General features: G+C 49.3%; 5 protein-coding genes across 5 annotated transcripts; 3 read left to right on the top strand and 2 right to left on the bottom strand.

The window, feature by feature from the left end:
* Positions 1–861: 861 nt before the first annotated feature.
* Positions 862–2,442, bottom strand: HETIRDRAFT_58737 (uncharacterized protein; the record flags this gene model as incomplete). Its single annotated transcript, XM_009542087.1, has 8 exons — positions 2,277–2,442; positions 2,165–2,211; positions 2,037–2,113; positions 1,956–1,983; positions 1,901–1,907; positions 1,782–1,846; positions 1,104–1,721; positions 862–1,033 (listed from the first exon to the last, which is right to left on the bottom strand). Exons 1-8 carry the CDS (start codon positions 2,346–2,348, stop codon positions 862–864), a joined length of 1,086 nt encoding a protein of 361 aa, XP_009540382.1. The 5' UTR covers positions 2,349–2,442.
* An 825-nt stretch (positions 2,443–3,267) lies between these two features.
* On the top strand, positions 3,268–3,689 carry HETIRDRAFT_307241 (uncharacterized protein; the record flags this gene model as incomplete). The annotated part of the gene is made up of 3 exons (XM_009542460.1): positions 3,268–3,393; positions 3,467–3,574; positions 3,636–3,689. The coding sequence occupies 3 exons, from the start codon at positions 3,268–3,270 to the stop codon at positions 3,687–3,689; spliced, it is 288 nt and encodes a 95-aa protein (XP_009540755.1).
* A 196-nt stretch (positions 3,690–3,885) lies between these two features.
* HETIRDRAFT_242480 (uncharacterized protein) lies at positions 3,886–4,614 on the bottom strand (the record flags this gene model as incomplete). The annotated part of the gene is made up of 4 exons (XM_009542459.1): positions 3,886–3,969; positions 4,025–4,330; positions 4,389–4,499; positions 4,558–4,614. Coding segments are annotated over 4 exons (558 nt in total), but the record flags the coding sequence as incomplete, so codon positions are not given.
* Positions 4,615–4,797: 183 nt separating this feature from the next.
* HETIRDRAFT_121348 (uncharacterized protein) lies at positions 4,798–8,618 on the top strand (the record flags this gene model as incomplete). Its single annotated transcript, XM_009542458.1, has 18 exons — positions 4,798–4,959; positions 5,028–5,167; positions 5,216–5,237; positions 5,291–5,692; positions 5,746–5,857; positions 5,912–6,059; positions 6,112–6,241; positions 6,292–6,440; positions 6,495–6,889; positions 6,950–7,071; positions 7,146–7,340; positions 7,397–7,510; positions 7,567–7,654; positions 7,708–7,770; positions 7,824–8,110; positions 8,163–8,224; positions 8,278–8,402; positions 8,467–8,618. The coding sequence occupies 18 exons, from the start codon at positions 4,798–4,800 to the stop codon at positions 8,616–8,618; spliced, it is 2,868 nt and encodes a 955-aa protein (XP_009540753.1).
* A 1,002-nt stretch (positions 8,619–9,620) lies between these two features.
* HETIRDRAFT_121347 (ABC transporter) lies at positions 9,621–15,381 on the top strand (the record flags this gene model as incomplete). Its single annotated transcript, XM_009542457.1, has 22 exons — positions 9,621–9,988; positions 10,281–10,458; positions 10,593–10,900; positions 10,957–11,452; positions 11,515–11,589; positions 11,732–12,058; positions 12,119–12,143; positions 12,207–12,247; positions 12,300–12,358; positions 12,410–12,605; positions 12,653–12,807; positions 12,862–13,320; positions 13,386–13,870; positions 13,922–14,105; positions 14,165–14,241; positions 14,351–14,454; positions 14,505–14,718; positions 14,770–14,848; positions 14,906–15,062; positions 15,115–15,196; positions 15,259–15,282; positions 15,347–15,381. 22 exons carry the CDS (start codon positions 9,621–9,623, stop codon positions 15,379–15,381), a joined length of 4,128 nt encoding a protein of 1,375 aa, XP_009540752.1.
* Between the last annotated feature and the right edge of the window lie 33 nt (positions 15,382–15,414).

Genomic DNA, 15,414 nt, shown 5'->3' with positions numbered 1-15,414 from the left:
TATTTCAATATCAGTTTCCGATCGTCGCTGCAGCTCCTCGAAAAGGACCCTACAAATCGCATCGAGCTTGCTGATGTCAAAGCACACCCGTTCTTCGAGGATATGTATGCGATAGCTCTCGTCCTAAATCTTCATGACACCGCTGACCTCTCGGTTGCAGAGATTGGAATTTGGTGCTCGAGCGTCGCTTGGCCCGTAAGTAGACGCACTTAAACTATCCCCCATCGACTACTTGCTCAACGTCAGTATCTCTAGCACCCTTCCCAGTCGACAATAGATATGTCAGTAGCCCTGGATATTGCAGCCTATATTTGCCGCCTGTATCCGTGTGCGATCCGCCCGAAGTCATCGACTGGGACCACCTTGAGTGGAAGTGTCCTTTCGAAAAAATCGAAGACCCAGCACACAGAGACTACAGCTGAACATTGTCGCAGTTCTGTCGAGGAAGTTGAATCGCTCGGGGGCACTGGGGTCTAAGCTCGCTCTCGGTAGAAAAGGGCTAGGTGGATAGCAGAGCTGGCTTGCTATAGTGGGGAGGGGAACATATCGACGATTTGCACCATTTACACCCAACATATTCCCCGCAAAGTGCGATACATGACATGGACTTACGATTGTTCACTTGGATATTGTTTTCGGAACATTGCTTCACTCGAATATGCTCTTTTGTATCTGCTTGTTGGCTCATGGAGATTCCATATTCTTACCTTCTATTCTGCTGTCGCTGTATTTACTGCTCGTCTTGTTTCACATAGGTGCTCCGTGTACAATTATTATTTGCACGTTGTATCGATGTTATCTTCCTACATCCATCTCACCTCAACAAAACGACAATTAAATATTCCATATGAACGATGTACGCTAGTTGAACAGCTCAAATGCCTGCCACACCGGCTCCACAGCCCCCTTCTCGTCGATCTCTACCCACCGCTTGTATTGCTCATCGATGTTCCCTTCAACATGATCTCCAAACACATGTCCGAATGCACGGTCCCAGCCTAACCCTGTTGCAGAGAGTCTGCAGGCATTAGACCTACAGTCGTTCCGCCCAAAACGAAAGGCGACGTGTAAGCTCGAGGCAGACTCAGATGGAACGAACTCACCCAATTGTGCATACAACAGCACCTGGCACGATGTTACCTTCCGATTCCCAGTTCCAAAACCCGCCCATCATCGCAAAGTCCACGACCATGCCCCTCGTGCGCTTCACTCTCTCCGCCTCCCACAACGCATCGAACTCTTTCTGTACATACGCGATCGGACTCGACAGAGCTCTTAACTCGCCGTCCGTACTCTCCACAAGAGAGAAGAGTGTCGTATCCGCCGGAAGTTGTGCGCGATAATTTTCTTGTGTGGTCGGGTCGTCGAACGCGAGGTACACTACTGGAGAAGGCGGGTGTGACGAAGGAGGAAGATCAGGGTCGAGGAATAGGCGAGACCAGGTAGAAGAGGTGGCTTCGGCATAATCCTCGATCGGGATGTATTTGCCGTGATATTTCCATGAGAGGCCGTAACGATCGCCGCGTCGAATGTGCACCGCAATGTACCGACCGACGTCGCTGGACGAAAGTCCAGAGGTGGAGTTGGGGAGAAGGGAGGCGAACTCTGCGCGCACGGATCGGATTAGAAGTGCTGTAGCTGCGTTTGGCCGGATTGTGTGCTGTAACGATTCACGGGCTCGTTCGTAGATAACCTTGAGTCGGTTCAGCTGACGAGCATATCTGTGATGAGAAATGAGTCGGAAAGCTAGTACCGGAGAGGATATACTGGAGGTTACACACGCGTCTTCGTAGTTCTCAGAAAATCCATGACCGAAATGCCATTTAGCAGTGCGAGAATTAATGACCTAGCAAGAGGGGTATGACTATCTACTATTCCTAAACGACCTGAAGACACTGACCCAGTGTCTACATTCATGAGCTGATGTAACCTTAAGCGCACTGGATAAATCTCACCTAGCTGTCCGGGGACATGCTACGAGTTCTAAGAGTGAACTGTAAGCATCAACCAGCGAAATTACCAAGTTGGAAAAACACCTTCTGATGGAGGAGCGCGGCACCCAGGTTCTGGACCTGGTTGACGAGCACGCACATCCTGAAAGTAATCTATCCATCTTGGTATATATTACGACGCAGGACTTGATCCACATTATATCTCGACGTACTTTCCACGATTCCAGTATGTGTCATCTACTAGGAATGTCCGGTTTCTCTGATGGCAAGGACTTGGTGTTTAGTACCAAGACAAATTCATGGGAAACAAACAAGTTAACCTGCCTCCTTAGCTAACGCTGCAGCTTGCGCCATCAGCGCCAAATCAGCCGAAAGACCGACATAGCCATCAAGCATGTAAGTGATAGTACTGCTGCAGACTTGAGTTCGTTCGCCTTCGGGTAAAGGATATGTGTCCGAGTCCGGATCGCTGTGATGAAGGACGTCCTTTTCACCCCACCAGTAGGGACGGGGAGGCATGAACCCACCCATGAGCTTCTGACACTCAGCATGGTACTCATCAGGACGCAGAGGGAAATGTGTGTAGTTGGCATACGAAATGATGTTCGCGTCGTTTGCCGGGAACTCTTGTGCAGGATCCGTAATTTCTGTGGTACCCTGTTCCGTGTGCGCGGTAGAACCGCCTTCAGATACAGTCGCATTCTTCTCCCCAATGGCCCGGAGAAGCGTGTCTGGCCGTTTCAATGAGAGGATAATCATGAAGAATAGTAATGTGGCAACCAGAGCGCCCAGAACGAGTCCTACATGTGTGACAATCCACTGGAGGATTCGCCCTGACGTCCTAGCCTTCTTTGTATTTCGAGAGTGAACATCGTCGCCCCGAGCGCGGATACCCGAAGGAGGAAACGTAGCACTTGCAGAAGACGCGAGGAGAGGTTCGGACTGTTGCTGTACGTCGGAATAGGCGCGATATTCATTATCACCGAACTGCTCAAGCTCGACCTCTGTAAATGCCTCTTCAGCGCGACCGGCGCGCGAATGGGGTGTACGCGGAGTGAGAGCCTGGTTATTGCCCGAGTATGCGCGAGCTGAGGAAATGTTTTGGAGATGAGGAGGAGGCATCTCTTCTGCGTCGCTTGGCCTCGCGATGGCTTCGAAGAAATGGATGGAGGAGAGAGTTTGGAAAAGACCTGGCAACAAACGCAGAATCACCACTTAGATCTAGACTCCTGCTGATTCAGCGATTCCCACATCTATTGAGCCAACGCATCTCAAGACCGCCTTGTACAGACATCCTCAGCAAAGTTTCCTCAACATGACACGAGCAGGACGCGTCGCTATCTGGTCTAGCGTAGTACTCATTCTTTATATCCTCGCATTTCTGTCCTACATCCCGGTACCTTTCGTCCATCAAGAAGTCTCGGATCAGGTCTTACTTGTGGTGTGTGCTATCACCGACGGTTGTAGCAACACTATGGCTAACCCCTGCATGCCAATTCTATCATCCCACTCAGTTGCCCTGGTGGTTGCTCGTCTCATTTGGGTCATACAGCCTTGGGTCTCTGGGTCACGGGCTATACACCTTTCAAGAATGTACAGATGCGTATACGGAACTGCTCACTGTACGAAGAACGACTTTTCAGCACTCCATAGTAGTTGCTCATATACGTGTATTTTGAATAGGAAATAACGCAGGCCAAGACTGAATTGCGTGCGAAAGGCGTATCTGTTGATTAAACGTTGGTCGCAGCCATGTAAATTACTCATCGCTCTAGAAAGAGACAGCCTGCAGCTAAAATGAGATGAAGCGAGAGAGAAAGGCCCAGAAACATGGAGACAGACGTGGGTGAGAACATCATGATACACCAAGGGAGGTACGCTACAAGGAATGGTGAGCGTGTACTCCTGTTACGATGTTGGAGAAAATCCATACCAACTGAATGACGCTAGCACGCTCGGCCGGAGGTAACCGATTGATTTGGTCCTGGGTCATGGAAATAACGCTCATGATCATAGCCTTCAAGACGTATGAGAGCCTGAAATGATGAGAGCTTTTGGCATTATGTGCTCACTCTCTGTTCTTCTGGCATGGCGGCCAATGCATCTGGTATTGCGGGTACTGTGGGTTGAGGTGCTGCATAGGCCTGAGATGGGGCGCCGTATGCATTTGGTTGCGGTTGTGGCATTCCTCCAGTAGGATATACGAGGAAATTGGACGGGGCCGCTTGAGCAGGATAAGATATAGGCGGAGGCGTTGGGTATAAAGGAGTGCCTCCACGGCTTGGTTGTGGGGTCATGTGAGGTGGGATTGCAGCAGCTTGGACTGAAGCTGGCGGGGATACTCCATTCTGTAAGGTCCCGAATGTTGCAAGTGTTTTCTGAGAGAAAATCTTGAGGATCCAGATCAGGAAATAGGATGGATGGGCCGGCTCATACCTGGGTCACCTCTCCATTGATTGCATTTATTTTCGTCATGAGGGTGATGAGCGCATATGCAATCTGGGGCTGCGAGTTGAGAATGGTACGCGCTTGGTCCGGAGGCGTCTTCTATACGCGCTCATTTTCTCAAATACACACTCGCGCTTTGGAACAATCCGTGCCTTACTTTGAGATGCAGAAGAAGGTCAATAAGTTGATCCTCAGGGACTTGTGGGGTAGACATGCCGCAGCGTGGATTGTAGAGGTTCGGTTCTGAGATCTGAGGCTGCACGTTCAGGTCAACGAGCGCACCGACGGCATACCAGAATTAGGCAAGACCACGTGGGAACCCTTCTAATATACTCTGCCAGTCGTCGTGGTTGTAACAGCGTCAACATCCATTCTTTACCTCCGCCTCGTCCCGGACATGTCGAACCAAGAAGCATTTTGCTACACCGTGGTTTACGAGGACAGCTCGGAATCTCCATCAACTCAGGACTTGCGGACCGCGCTTCAGAAGGGCACGGACGATGTCAAGCTCGACACGTTGCGTAAGATCATAGTCTCTACGATTAATGGAAATCCTCAGGCAAGCAGATTGGTTTGCTAAACTTATGTTCTGACTGACATTTTGATGCATATGCAATACGAGAGTAGCCGACATTGCTCATGCCTATAATTCAATACATCATGCCTTCGCGGAACAAGCAACTCAAGAAACTCTTGCACTTCTACTGGGAAGTGTGTCCAAAGTATGACGATAACGGAAAGCTGAAGCAGGAAATGATCCTAGTCGTGTATGTAATCTTCTATCTGTGGTTCTGCCGGGCCCTAACTCCCTGTAGGAATGCCATTCGAAATGACTTGGTGAGTTTTGCGCGTCTGCAGTGTCACAATTAATAGTAATACCGCTCCTTCAGCAACATCCTAACGAGTACATCCGCGGTGCGACTCTCCGATTCCTCCAGAAGATCTCGAAGGATCAGGAACTCCTCGAACCTCTCATTCCACTCTGCCGCTCATGTCTCGAGCATCGACACTCTTATGTTCGCAAGAACGCGGTCTTCGCGGTCTACACAATTTACCGCGAGTTTGAGCACCTTATTCCTGACGCGCCAGAACTCATGCAAACTTTCCTCGCCGCCGAGTCTGACGCGACATGCAAGCGCAATGCGTTTGTGTTCTTGGCCAACTGCGCAATGCCGAAGGCTGTGGAGTACGTCTTGCAAGTGTACGATCAGATTGGAAGCCTCGACGAGCTGCTGCAGATGGCCATTATTGACGTTGTGAGATTGGATTGCAAAGCAGACTCGGCGCATAGAGTGAGTGTCGCTTCTGCGATACTCGTCATCGTTCAATAATTGCCTTGTTACAGGCAAGATGGATTCGCTGTATCTTTGAACTCCTCAACTCGTCATCATATGCGGTCAAGTATGAGGCCGCCACCACTTTGACCAGTCTGACGCAAAATGCTGCCGCTGTCAAAGGTGGGATGATATTGGACCTTTGTTTTCAATACGTCCTAACAAACGACGTGACAGCTGCTGCCTCTACACTAATCAACATTGTCGTTAAAGAGTCGGACAACAATGTCAAGCTCATCGTTCTAGATCGACTAGATGTTCTTCGATCAAAGCATGGGCATGTCCTCGATGGCCTCATCATGGACGTTCTACAGGTCCTGTCAAGGTACCAGATAAATGATTGAAGGCGGTATATCTTTTAACTGAATTATATGCAGTGCTGATATTGAAGTTCGTCGGAAAGCCATCAGCATTGCTCTCAGCATGACTTCGAGTCGTAATGTCGAGGATGTCGTCATGTTTCTCAAGAAGCAGCTTCAGAAGACTCAGGATCAGGAATTCGATAAGGTAAAGTCAACGTACTTTATGACGACCAGGTCCTTCTGACATCGTCACAGGCACCAGAGTACCGCCAACTCCTTATTCAGTCTATTCATGTTTGCGCAGTCAAATTCTCGGAAGTTGCAGCTAGTGTTGTGCACGCTCTCATGGAGTTCCTGGGTGACTCTAATAATCCTTCGGCACTGGATGTTGTCGCATTTGTTCGGTCAGATTTTCTTCACTGTTATCTTGATGATTCGAACTGATCTCAGTCGTGTAGAGAGGTCGTGGAGAAATTCCCCGCGCTTCGCTCGTCCATCACGGAACATCTCATCCAAACACTGTCCGATGTGAAGTCCGGAAAAGTGTTCCGTGGCGTCCTTTGGATCCTTGGTGAATACGTCGAGAACGCTCCAGAGATTCTTGAAGCGTTCCAAGAAGTACGCAAGGTCATTGGCGAGGTCCCCATTCTGGCGTCAGAACAGCGACTGCTGGACGCTACGAATCCAGAACAGGAAGAGACAAAGGACGAGGTGGGCAAGAAGGAGGCAGCATCCTCTGGTGGGCGGCCGAAGGTCCTCGCAGATGGAACGTATGCCACAGAGACAGCCTATACCAGCCTGTCTGCCTCGCGATTGGAAGCTGTCAAGTCGGCTGCCAAGCCCCCATTGCGGAGTGCGTTCGTAATCACGACACGAGATGCAGCGTACTGACCTACTTTGAACACACAATCAGCGCTCATCCTCGGTGGAGATTTCTTCACAGGCTCTGTGCTGTCCTCAGCATTGACAAAGCTGGTCTTGCGGTTCTCCGAGATTTCGGGAAACAACCGCAAATCGAACGCTCTTCGCGCAGAGGTCATTAAAATAACCTCTGCTATTTCTTGGATCGCTTGGCTCATTGTTTCATTTTATTCAACGCGTATGCACAGGCAATGCTCATAATGACCTCCATCATTCGGGTCGGGCAGTCGAAATTTGTGACTGTGCCTATCGACGAGGACTCCAATGAGCGCATCTTAAACTGCATACAGACCTTGAGTGGCCTGGAGAGCAAGTCGACTATGAACGAAATCTTCCTCACAGACACCAAGGCGGCATACTCTAAAATGGTCGCGGCACAAGAGGTTCGTAAGCTCCATTTGAAGCGCTGGGTCGGTTTACCGAGAAGCGAGTCTTGCAGAAAAAGGCAGCGGAGAAGAGAGAACTAGAAGCCACGAAGGAGAGCTCTATTCAGGTCGACGATCTGCTGACATTCCGCCAGTTCTCAAAGAAGGCTGCAGACGACGTGATAGATGTGCGATATCCCGATCCTCCCAGTGTGATCGCACGTCATTCATCCTTTATGTACAGTACGACGAAGATGTGGGTCGTGCAACAGGTGCTGGCGAAGTACATGAGGATTTCATTTCAAACCTTAGTCGCATCTCCCAGCTCACAGGTCAGTTTGACCCGTCACTTGTTCTATTTATATCTTTGAATATTTTCCATCAGGGTTTTCGGACCCAATTTATGCGGAAGCATATGTCAAGGTTCATGGTTTCGATATCATGCTTGGTAAGTTACCGTCCAATGTTCATCGAAACACTGTTTGAAATATTTACTTGCAGACGTGCTCCTTGTCAATCAAACTGCCGACACTCTCCAAAATCTTTGCTTGGACTTTGCTACGCTTGGTGATTTGAAGCTAGTTGAGAGGCCATCTGTGCACACCATCGCACCTCATGGCTTCCAGAGTATCAAGGCGACTATCAAAGTTTCATCAACAGAGACAGGCGTCATCTTCGGTAGCATACTATGGGAAGGACCAAACCTTTCCGAGCAGGCGGTGATCCTCAACGACATTCATATCGATATTATGGATTACATCAAGCCTGCTCATTGTACTGAGGCTCAGGTTCGTCTCTTGTGAAACTCTTCAAAACGCATTCATGTATCATCATTCACAGTTTCGTAGCATGTGGACAGAGTTCGAATGGGAAAACCGAGTGAACGTGTCCACCACTATGTCGTACGTGCTGTCAAACCCTTGGAAGACAAGGTCTTACCAATTTCGCCGTATAGGGATCCTCGGGATTATCTCAAGCACATCATGAGCTCGACAAACATGTCGTGCTTGACACCTGATGGTGCGATGTCGGGCGACTCCGATTTTTTGTCGGCCAACTTGTATGCCCGAAGCCTTTTCGGTACGTGCATAGAGCCCTTTCGCGGTGACGGGTACTTCATTGAGACATGCGTTGACTATCATAGGCGAGGATGCTCTTGCGAATCTGAGCATTGAACGGACCGAGGCTGGCACTATCACCGGCCATGTGCGTATACGCAGCAAGACTCAGGGTATAGCACTATCGCTTGGTGACCGGATCACTATGGGTATGGAGTTTGTCCCAAGCATTCGTTAGCAATGCTAATTACCTGTGTCGCGCATTGTAGCTCAAAAAGAAACGAAGATCTCGATCTAGCTTCTTCCCACGATTCCCCGCTGGTACTTCTAATGTTTCGATTATAAATGCACCACGATTTGATAGTAAATCAAGCCCGGCTGAGTGAGATGATGACTGACGAGTAGATGATTGTGAACCTGAGCAAGTGTATTGTGTTAATTGTCGAATTGTGCGCCACCTTGCAATTGATAAGTGGCCTATTGGGTGGCCATGCATGGCCAAGCCATCGGCCCCTTAGTAATAACTTAAAATAGAGAAACGACGATTTGCCCCGTTTACCTTCATCGTGCCGTGTACCAAGTATCGACGCCAATACGTCTCTGGGCAATAGTTTTCAACGATGGATAGCTGGCTAGACAAGCACATGTCCTCCGCACCTTTGTGTCAGGATAGTGACTCGAATGAGGGTGTCTATGAACGATGGGAGGGCAGAGACTCGCGAGTTTCCAGGTGGGTCCACCACGGTGAAATACTTATAAGTTACTCATCAAGACCCACATCGTCTCCCCGGTCGAATTGAATCTAGATCTTATAGTCCCATTCAAAAATACTACAATTCATGGTTAATGCTCACGATAAGTCAAGAAAATGCTGGGGCAAATGGATCATCTGTCCTTGACGTCTGACGCTGTACCGAGCGGCTCCGAGGAACTGGGAGGGGTTCCCAAACTTGCATCAGTGGAGTCATCTTGTGGCTATCGTGCACATGAAGATGCATAGGCGACGACAGAGGGTATTGCTATTCCATTCCCGCTACCGACCGAGCGGACGAGTCAACTTCGGCTGAAAAATGAGATTGTGATGACCAACCAAACCCTTTCCTCTCATCTGTCAGCAGCATTTCCCAGATCGTGGCTCCGATTAGGGCGCTATAAAGGCAGCTTCGAAGCCAGGGAATGCCTGCAGCGTTTTCCGCTCCACCCGCTCGTTCGCTTCGTCTGCTTTTTCTGTGCCTCACAGATGAGTGCAGAACCGACTTTACGTGACCTCCCTCTGTCCTCTGTGGGCGACAAGGCCATCGACGTGCAAGATGGCTTTACGACCAGAGACCAGGTCAATGTCGTCGAGGCGGAGGCAGAATTCAATGCATTATCTCGCCAGCTCTCCATGCAGTCTGCAAAGACACCCACAAATGTCCAGAACAGTGATTTCGAGAAAGGTGATATAGAAAAAGGCTCTTTGGCGAATCCCGAGGAGCCCTTCGACCTGAGGGAATACCTCACCTCGTCCAATGACGCGAACCAAGCTGCTGGGATTAAACACAAGCACGTGGGTGTTACCTGGGAGGGTTTGTCTGTCGAGGTCAATGGTGGTATGGGCTTCAAGGTGAGTGCATGGCACTTCCTCGAGTGTACTGCCGAACTCAATCGATTCTAGGCGTATATCCGAACTTTCGACAGTGCGCATGATTTCATTGAAATCTTTCCATCTCTTGCCCTTTGCTCATGTGCCATGGTTCAGTTGCTGTTGCTCAGAGTTGGATGACCGTCATCCTCTGGATATGGAACTTTATCGCCAAAGCTTTGCCCAAGAAGCAAGAGGAAACCACAACTATCTTGCACAAGTTCGTTATGATCTATGCGTTGTTTTTGTCCCGCATTTGATGATTATACACATCAGATCTTCGGGCATCATGAAGCCCGGTGAAATGTGTCTCGTTTTAGGCTGTCCCGGGTCTGGCTGTTCGACCTTTCTCAAAGCTATTGCAAACCAGCGAGGAGAGTATGCCTCCGTATCCGGTGACGTTCGTTACGCTGAAATTGATGCGACCGAGATGGCTAAGATCTACAAAGGAGAGGTTGTCTACAACCCCGAAGGTCAGTATATGACTTTGAGACACGTCAACAATACTGATCTTGACTACGTGCAGACGACATTCATATCGCGACCTTGACTGTACAACAGACGATTGATTTCGCTCTCTCTACCAAGACGCCTGGTCCTCATGGACGCATTCCAGGCGTTTCGCGCAAGGCATTCAACGAACAAGTTCAAAGCATGCTGCTCAAGATGCTCAATATCTCACACACTGCTCAGACCCTTGTCGGCAACGAATTCGTGCGAGGAGTTTCAGGCGGAGAGCGCAAGCGTGTCAGCATTGCTGAGATGATGGCCACGAGGGCGCGTGTTCAGTGTTGGGATAATTCGACCCGAGGTCTTGATGCGTCGACAGCTCTTGACTACGTAAAAAGCCTTAGAGTGATGACTGATGTTCTCGGCCAGACGACTTTCGTTACTCTGTAAGTGTGTTGTCAAGGTTTGTTTCATCACTCAATGATCTCCAATTTCCGCGTAGGTACCAAGCTGGCGAAGGGATATACAACCTTTTCGATAAGGTTATGGTCCTTGATGAAGGTCGTCAGGTCTATTTTGGCCCCCCCTCAGAGGCCCGTACTTACTTCCAAAACCTGGGGTACAAGTCTCTTCCTCGCCAAAGCACAGCTGACTATCTTACGGGATGCACGGATCCCAATGAGCGTCAGTTTGCCACAGGACACTCAGCTATCGACGTCCCTAGCAATCCGACCGCCCTAGAGCAGGCGTTCCTCGATTCGACCCTCGCCGACAATATGCTTGACTCCTTGGAGAAATACAAATTAATAATGGAAACGGAGAAAGCCGATCAAGAGGCGTTCAAACAAGCCGTAGCCTCCGACAAGAAAAAAGGTGTCTCCAAAAAGAGCCCATACACCCTTGGATATATCGGACAGGTACTAGCCCTTGCGCGCAGACAGTTCCAAATGCGGTTGCAAGATCGTTTTCAACTCATCACAAGTTTCTCCTTGAGCACGGTAAAAAATCTTCCCCTTCGGTGAAGTCGGCAAGCTAAAGATGTGTCCACGGACTTGTTTAGATATTGGCCATTGTTATCGGCGCTGCATTTTTGAACAGACCACCGACTTCGGACGGTGCGTTTACTCGTGGAAGTGTTCTCTTTACCGCTATGCTGGTGAGCTGTTTGGATGCATTTGGAGAGGTCAGCTTCGTCCCACCTAGATTGTATATATCTCACTGATTAGTTGTCACAGCTCGCTGTACAAGTCAGCGGCCGCGCCATCTTAAACAAGCAGACAAGCTATAGCTTATATCGGCCTTCTGCCATTGCCTTGGCTAACACCCTCGCGGATATGCCTTTTTCGGCTGTTCGGTTGTTCTTGTACGACATCATCGTCTACTTCATGGCCCACTTATATCGCTCGGGTGGAGCCTTCTGGATCTTCCACTTGTTTAATTACATCGCTTTCCTAGCCATCCAAGGCTTCTTCCGTACTTTTGGCCTCTTTTGTTCTAACTATGACAGCGCCTTCCGCTTGTCATCGTTCTTCATTCCTAACTTGATCCTTTACGTGGGTTACATGATCCCTGTCAACGAGATGAAACGCTGGTTATTCTGGATCGTAAGTTGTCGACATTCTGGTCTTATTTTTGTTCTTCCCCACGTTGACTTTCGTCTCTAGTACTACCTCAACCCTATGTCCTATGGTAAGTAACGCATCTCAAATATCATTGACATTGATTGACATCGGACTATACACGGTGCTTTAGCGTACGGTGGCTTGATGGGGAATGAATTCGGCCGTCTTAATGTATGTGTCTTCATAGTGTTCTCGAATAAACTGCTGCTCAATTGTTTTATAGTTCACTTGCGATGGCGATTATGTCGTTCCAAGAAATGGTCCTGGTATGAACGTGTACCCGTAGGTATCTCTCGCTTACTTTATTTAGCACTTATTCACGATGGGGACCAGTGACGGCCTTGGCCCCAATCAAATCTGCACATTGTTTGGCTCCGCCCCGGGTTCGAACACTGTCCCGGGCCGGTCCTATATCTCTGCTGGCTATGACCTGAACATTCATGACATCTGGCGTCGGGATTTCCTTGTCCTTGTGGGTTGGATTTTATTCTTCCAGGCGACACAGATCATCGCGCTGGATTATTTCCCGGTAAGTGTGGCTTTCTCTCTTGCGTTGCTATCTCATGTTGCTTGTAGAAACGTACGGGAGGCGCTTCTTTCCGTTTGTTTGCAAAAGAGAACGCAGAGACCAAACAGCTGAATGCTACGCTTCGAGAACGGAAGTCTCACCGCCTAGAACTCGCCGAAACTGAGAAAGCTCAGGCAATGGAAGATACCGAAGAGAGAGATTTGTGAGACATCCATGCCCTTCTTCGTCTATTCAAATCTCACCGTGTTCCTCGCAGTACCGCCTATGCTGATCGCAAGACCTTCACTTGGGAGCGCCTAAACTATCATGTGCCCGTACCTAATGGCCAGCTTCAGCTACTCAATGAAGTCTACGGCTACGTCAAACCCGGTACGCTCACGGCTCTTATGGGTGCGTCAGGCGCCGGCAAGACGACCTGTCTCGATGTGCTCGCGGGGAGGAAGAATATCGGCATCGTGACTGGTGATGTGCTCGTAGAAGGACGCCCTTTGACATCCGATTTCGCTCGAGGAACCGCATATGCTGAACAAATGGATGTCCACGAAGGAACCGCCACAATTCGGGAGGCGATGCGTTTCTCAGCATACTTGCGACAGCCGGCTGAAGTATCGAAGGAAGAGAAGGACGCATACGTCGAGGATATGATCGAACTTCTGGAGCTCCACGATATTGCTGATGCTATTGTCGATGGGCTTGATGTTGAAGCTCGAAAGCGGTAAATATGGATGTTTATCGTCTCCGGTTACAACGTGTCTCACCTGTCTTGCTTACGGACCTTAGGCTGACAATTGGTGTTGAACTTGCCAGCAAACCTGAGTTGCTCCTATTCTTGGATGAACCAACTTCTGGTCTGGATGCGCAGAGCGCATGGAATTTAGTACGCTTTCTTCGAAAGCTGGCTAGCCAAGGTCAAGCGATCCTTTGCACCATCCATCAGCCATCGTCCTTGCTTTTCGAGAGCTTTGATCGTCTACTGTTGCTCGAACGTGGTGGGCACACCGTCTACTTCGGCGATATTGGGGCGGACTCTGGCGTCCTCCGGGAGTATCTAGCGCGCCATGGAGCTGAATGCCCATCCAATGTGAACCCTGCAGAGTATATGCTGGATGCCATAGGAGCTGGTATCTCACCTCGGCTTGGGGATCGTGACTGGAAGGATGTTTGGCTAGATTCGCCTGAGTGCAAGCGCGTTCGAGAAGAAATCAATGCCATCAAGCGTATCGGACAAGTGCGCACTGATATCGACAAAGTCAAGAGCTCCACCTGTGAGTTTGTCCCTTGGGCCCTCTGATACCCTTGGCTGAAATCCTCTGCAGACGCCACTCCTTTCCTGCACCAACTTATGATTGTCACCAAGCGCAATATGTATGCCCTCTGGCGCTCGCCCGACTACGTGTTCACTCGCCTCTTCGTTCATATCTTCATTTCGCTGTTCGTGTCCTTGCCCTTCCTCCAGCTTGGTCACAGCCAGCGTGATTTACAATACCGGACGTTCTCCATGTGAGTCCTCCAGCTCTGTACTTACGATTATGCTCGCTGAACAGAGCATACGGCGATAGTTTCTGGGCAACCATTCTTCCAGCAGTGTTGATGAATCAGATAGAACCAAAGTTCATCGAAAACAGACGTATGTCCAGTTTATGTCTGGATGGCTGGGTTTCAACTGACGAGCGATATGATCCAGGTATCTTCATTCGAGGTATGCGATATTTCACTTTACCAATCCCTTTCTGACATTGTTCCAGAGTCTTCCAGTAGGATCTACTCTCCAGAAGTATTTGCCATCGCACAGCTTCTCGGCGAAATTCCATACTCAGTGCTATGTGCCATCGTGTACTGGGCACTCATGGTCAGTCAAAAATCTTTTGCGACTGAAGCTTCTGCTCATCAACATCCCAGGTATACCCACAAGGCTTTGGTCAGGGAGCGGCGGGGACCGCAGGCACTGGGTTCCAGTTACTTGTGATCCTGTTCACGGAGCTGTTCGGTGTCTCTCTAGGCCAAGTTATTGCTGCTATCACCCCTAGCGTTCAAGTTGCTGTGCTCTTTAACCCGTTCATCATGGTCGTGCTCAGTACCTTCTGTGGAGTGGTCATTCAATACCCCGTCCTCTGCAAGTATTTTCGTGCCTTCCGTCCACAACACTCACTCATCTGAATTTTAGCTCATTTTTGGAAGTCATGGTTGTACGAGCTCAACCCCTTTACGCGCTTGCTATCTGCTATGTTATCCACGGAGCTCCAGTAAGCCAGTTGTGTAAATGATCTAGTGTTCTCTCGCTAATGCATCGTTCTTTGTAGCGGTCTGATGATTAGGTGTAAGCTCGATGAATTTGTCGTGTTCAACCCCCCTTCTAGTCAGACATGCCAAGCATGGGCTAGCAGTTTTGTCAGCGCATTTGGTGGTTATCTGGACAATCCCAACGATACCACGGCGTGCCGTTACTGTCAATACTCTGTAAGTAGCCTGTACTTTCGGCGCATTTGGAGAGCGCTGAACGTTGGTTAAGGTTGGAGATGAGTTCTTCCTTCCCTTGAATATTCGATTCGAAAACAGGTGGAGAGATGCCTTCATCATCTTAGCGTTCTTTGGTGCGTGTCCGTTTCTTCTTACCCTTCCTACGTATCGTACTTAACGTGACTTGTCTGGGTAGTATTCAACTTCATCGTTACCATCAGTAAGTTTAGTCGACATCCTGAACTGTACAATGACATCGTCACTGACAAATCCATCCCGTCCAGTTGCGTCCCGCTTCCTTCGCTATGCAAAACGGTAAAGAGTGGAGGATTTTGCTATTCCTTCAAGGGGT

Source organism: Heterobasidion irregulare (genome assembly GCF_000320585.1).
Source record: "Heterobasidion irregulare TC 32-1 unplaced genomic scaffold scaffold_01, whole genome shotgun sequence".
Lineage (NCBI taxonomy): Eukaryota > Fungi > Basidiomycota > Agaricomycetes > Russulales > Bondarzewiaceae > Heterobasidion > Heterobasidion irregulare.
The sequence above is the reverse complement of the archived record's forward strand: the minus strand, read 5'-3'. Positions and strand labels throughout refer to the sequence as shown.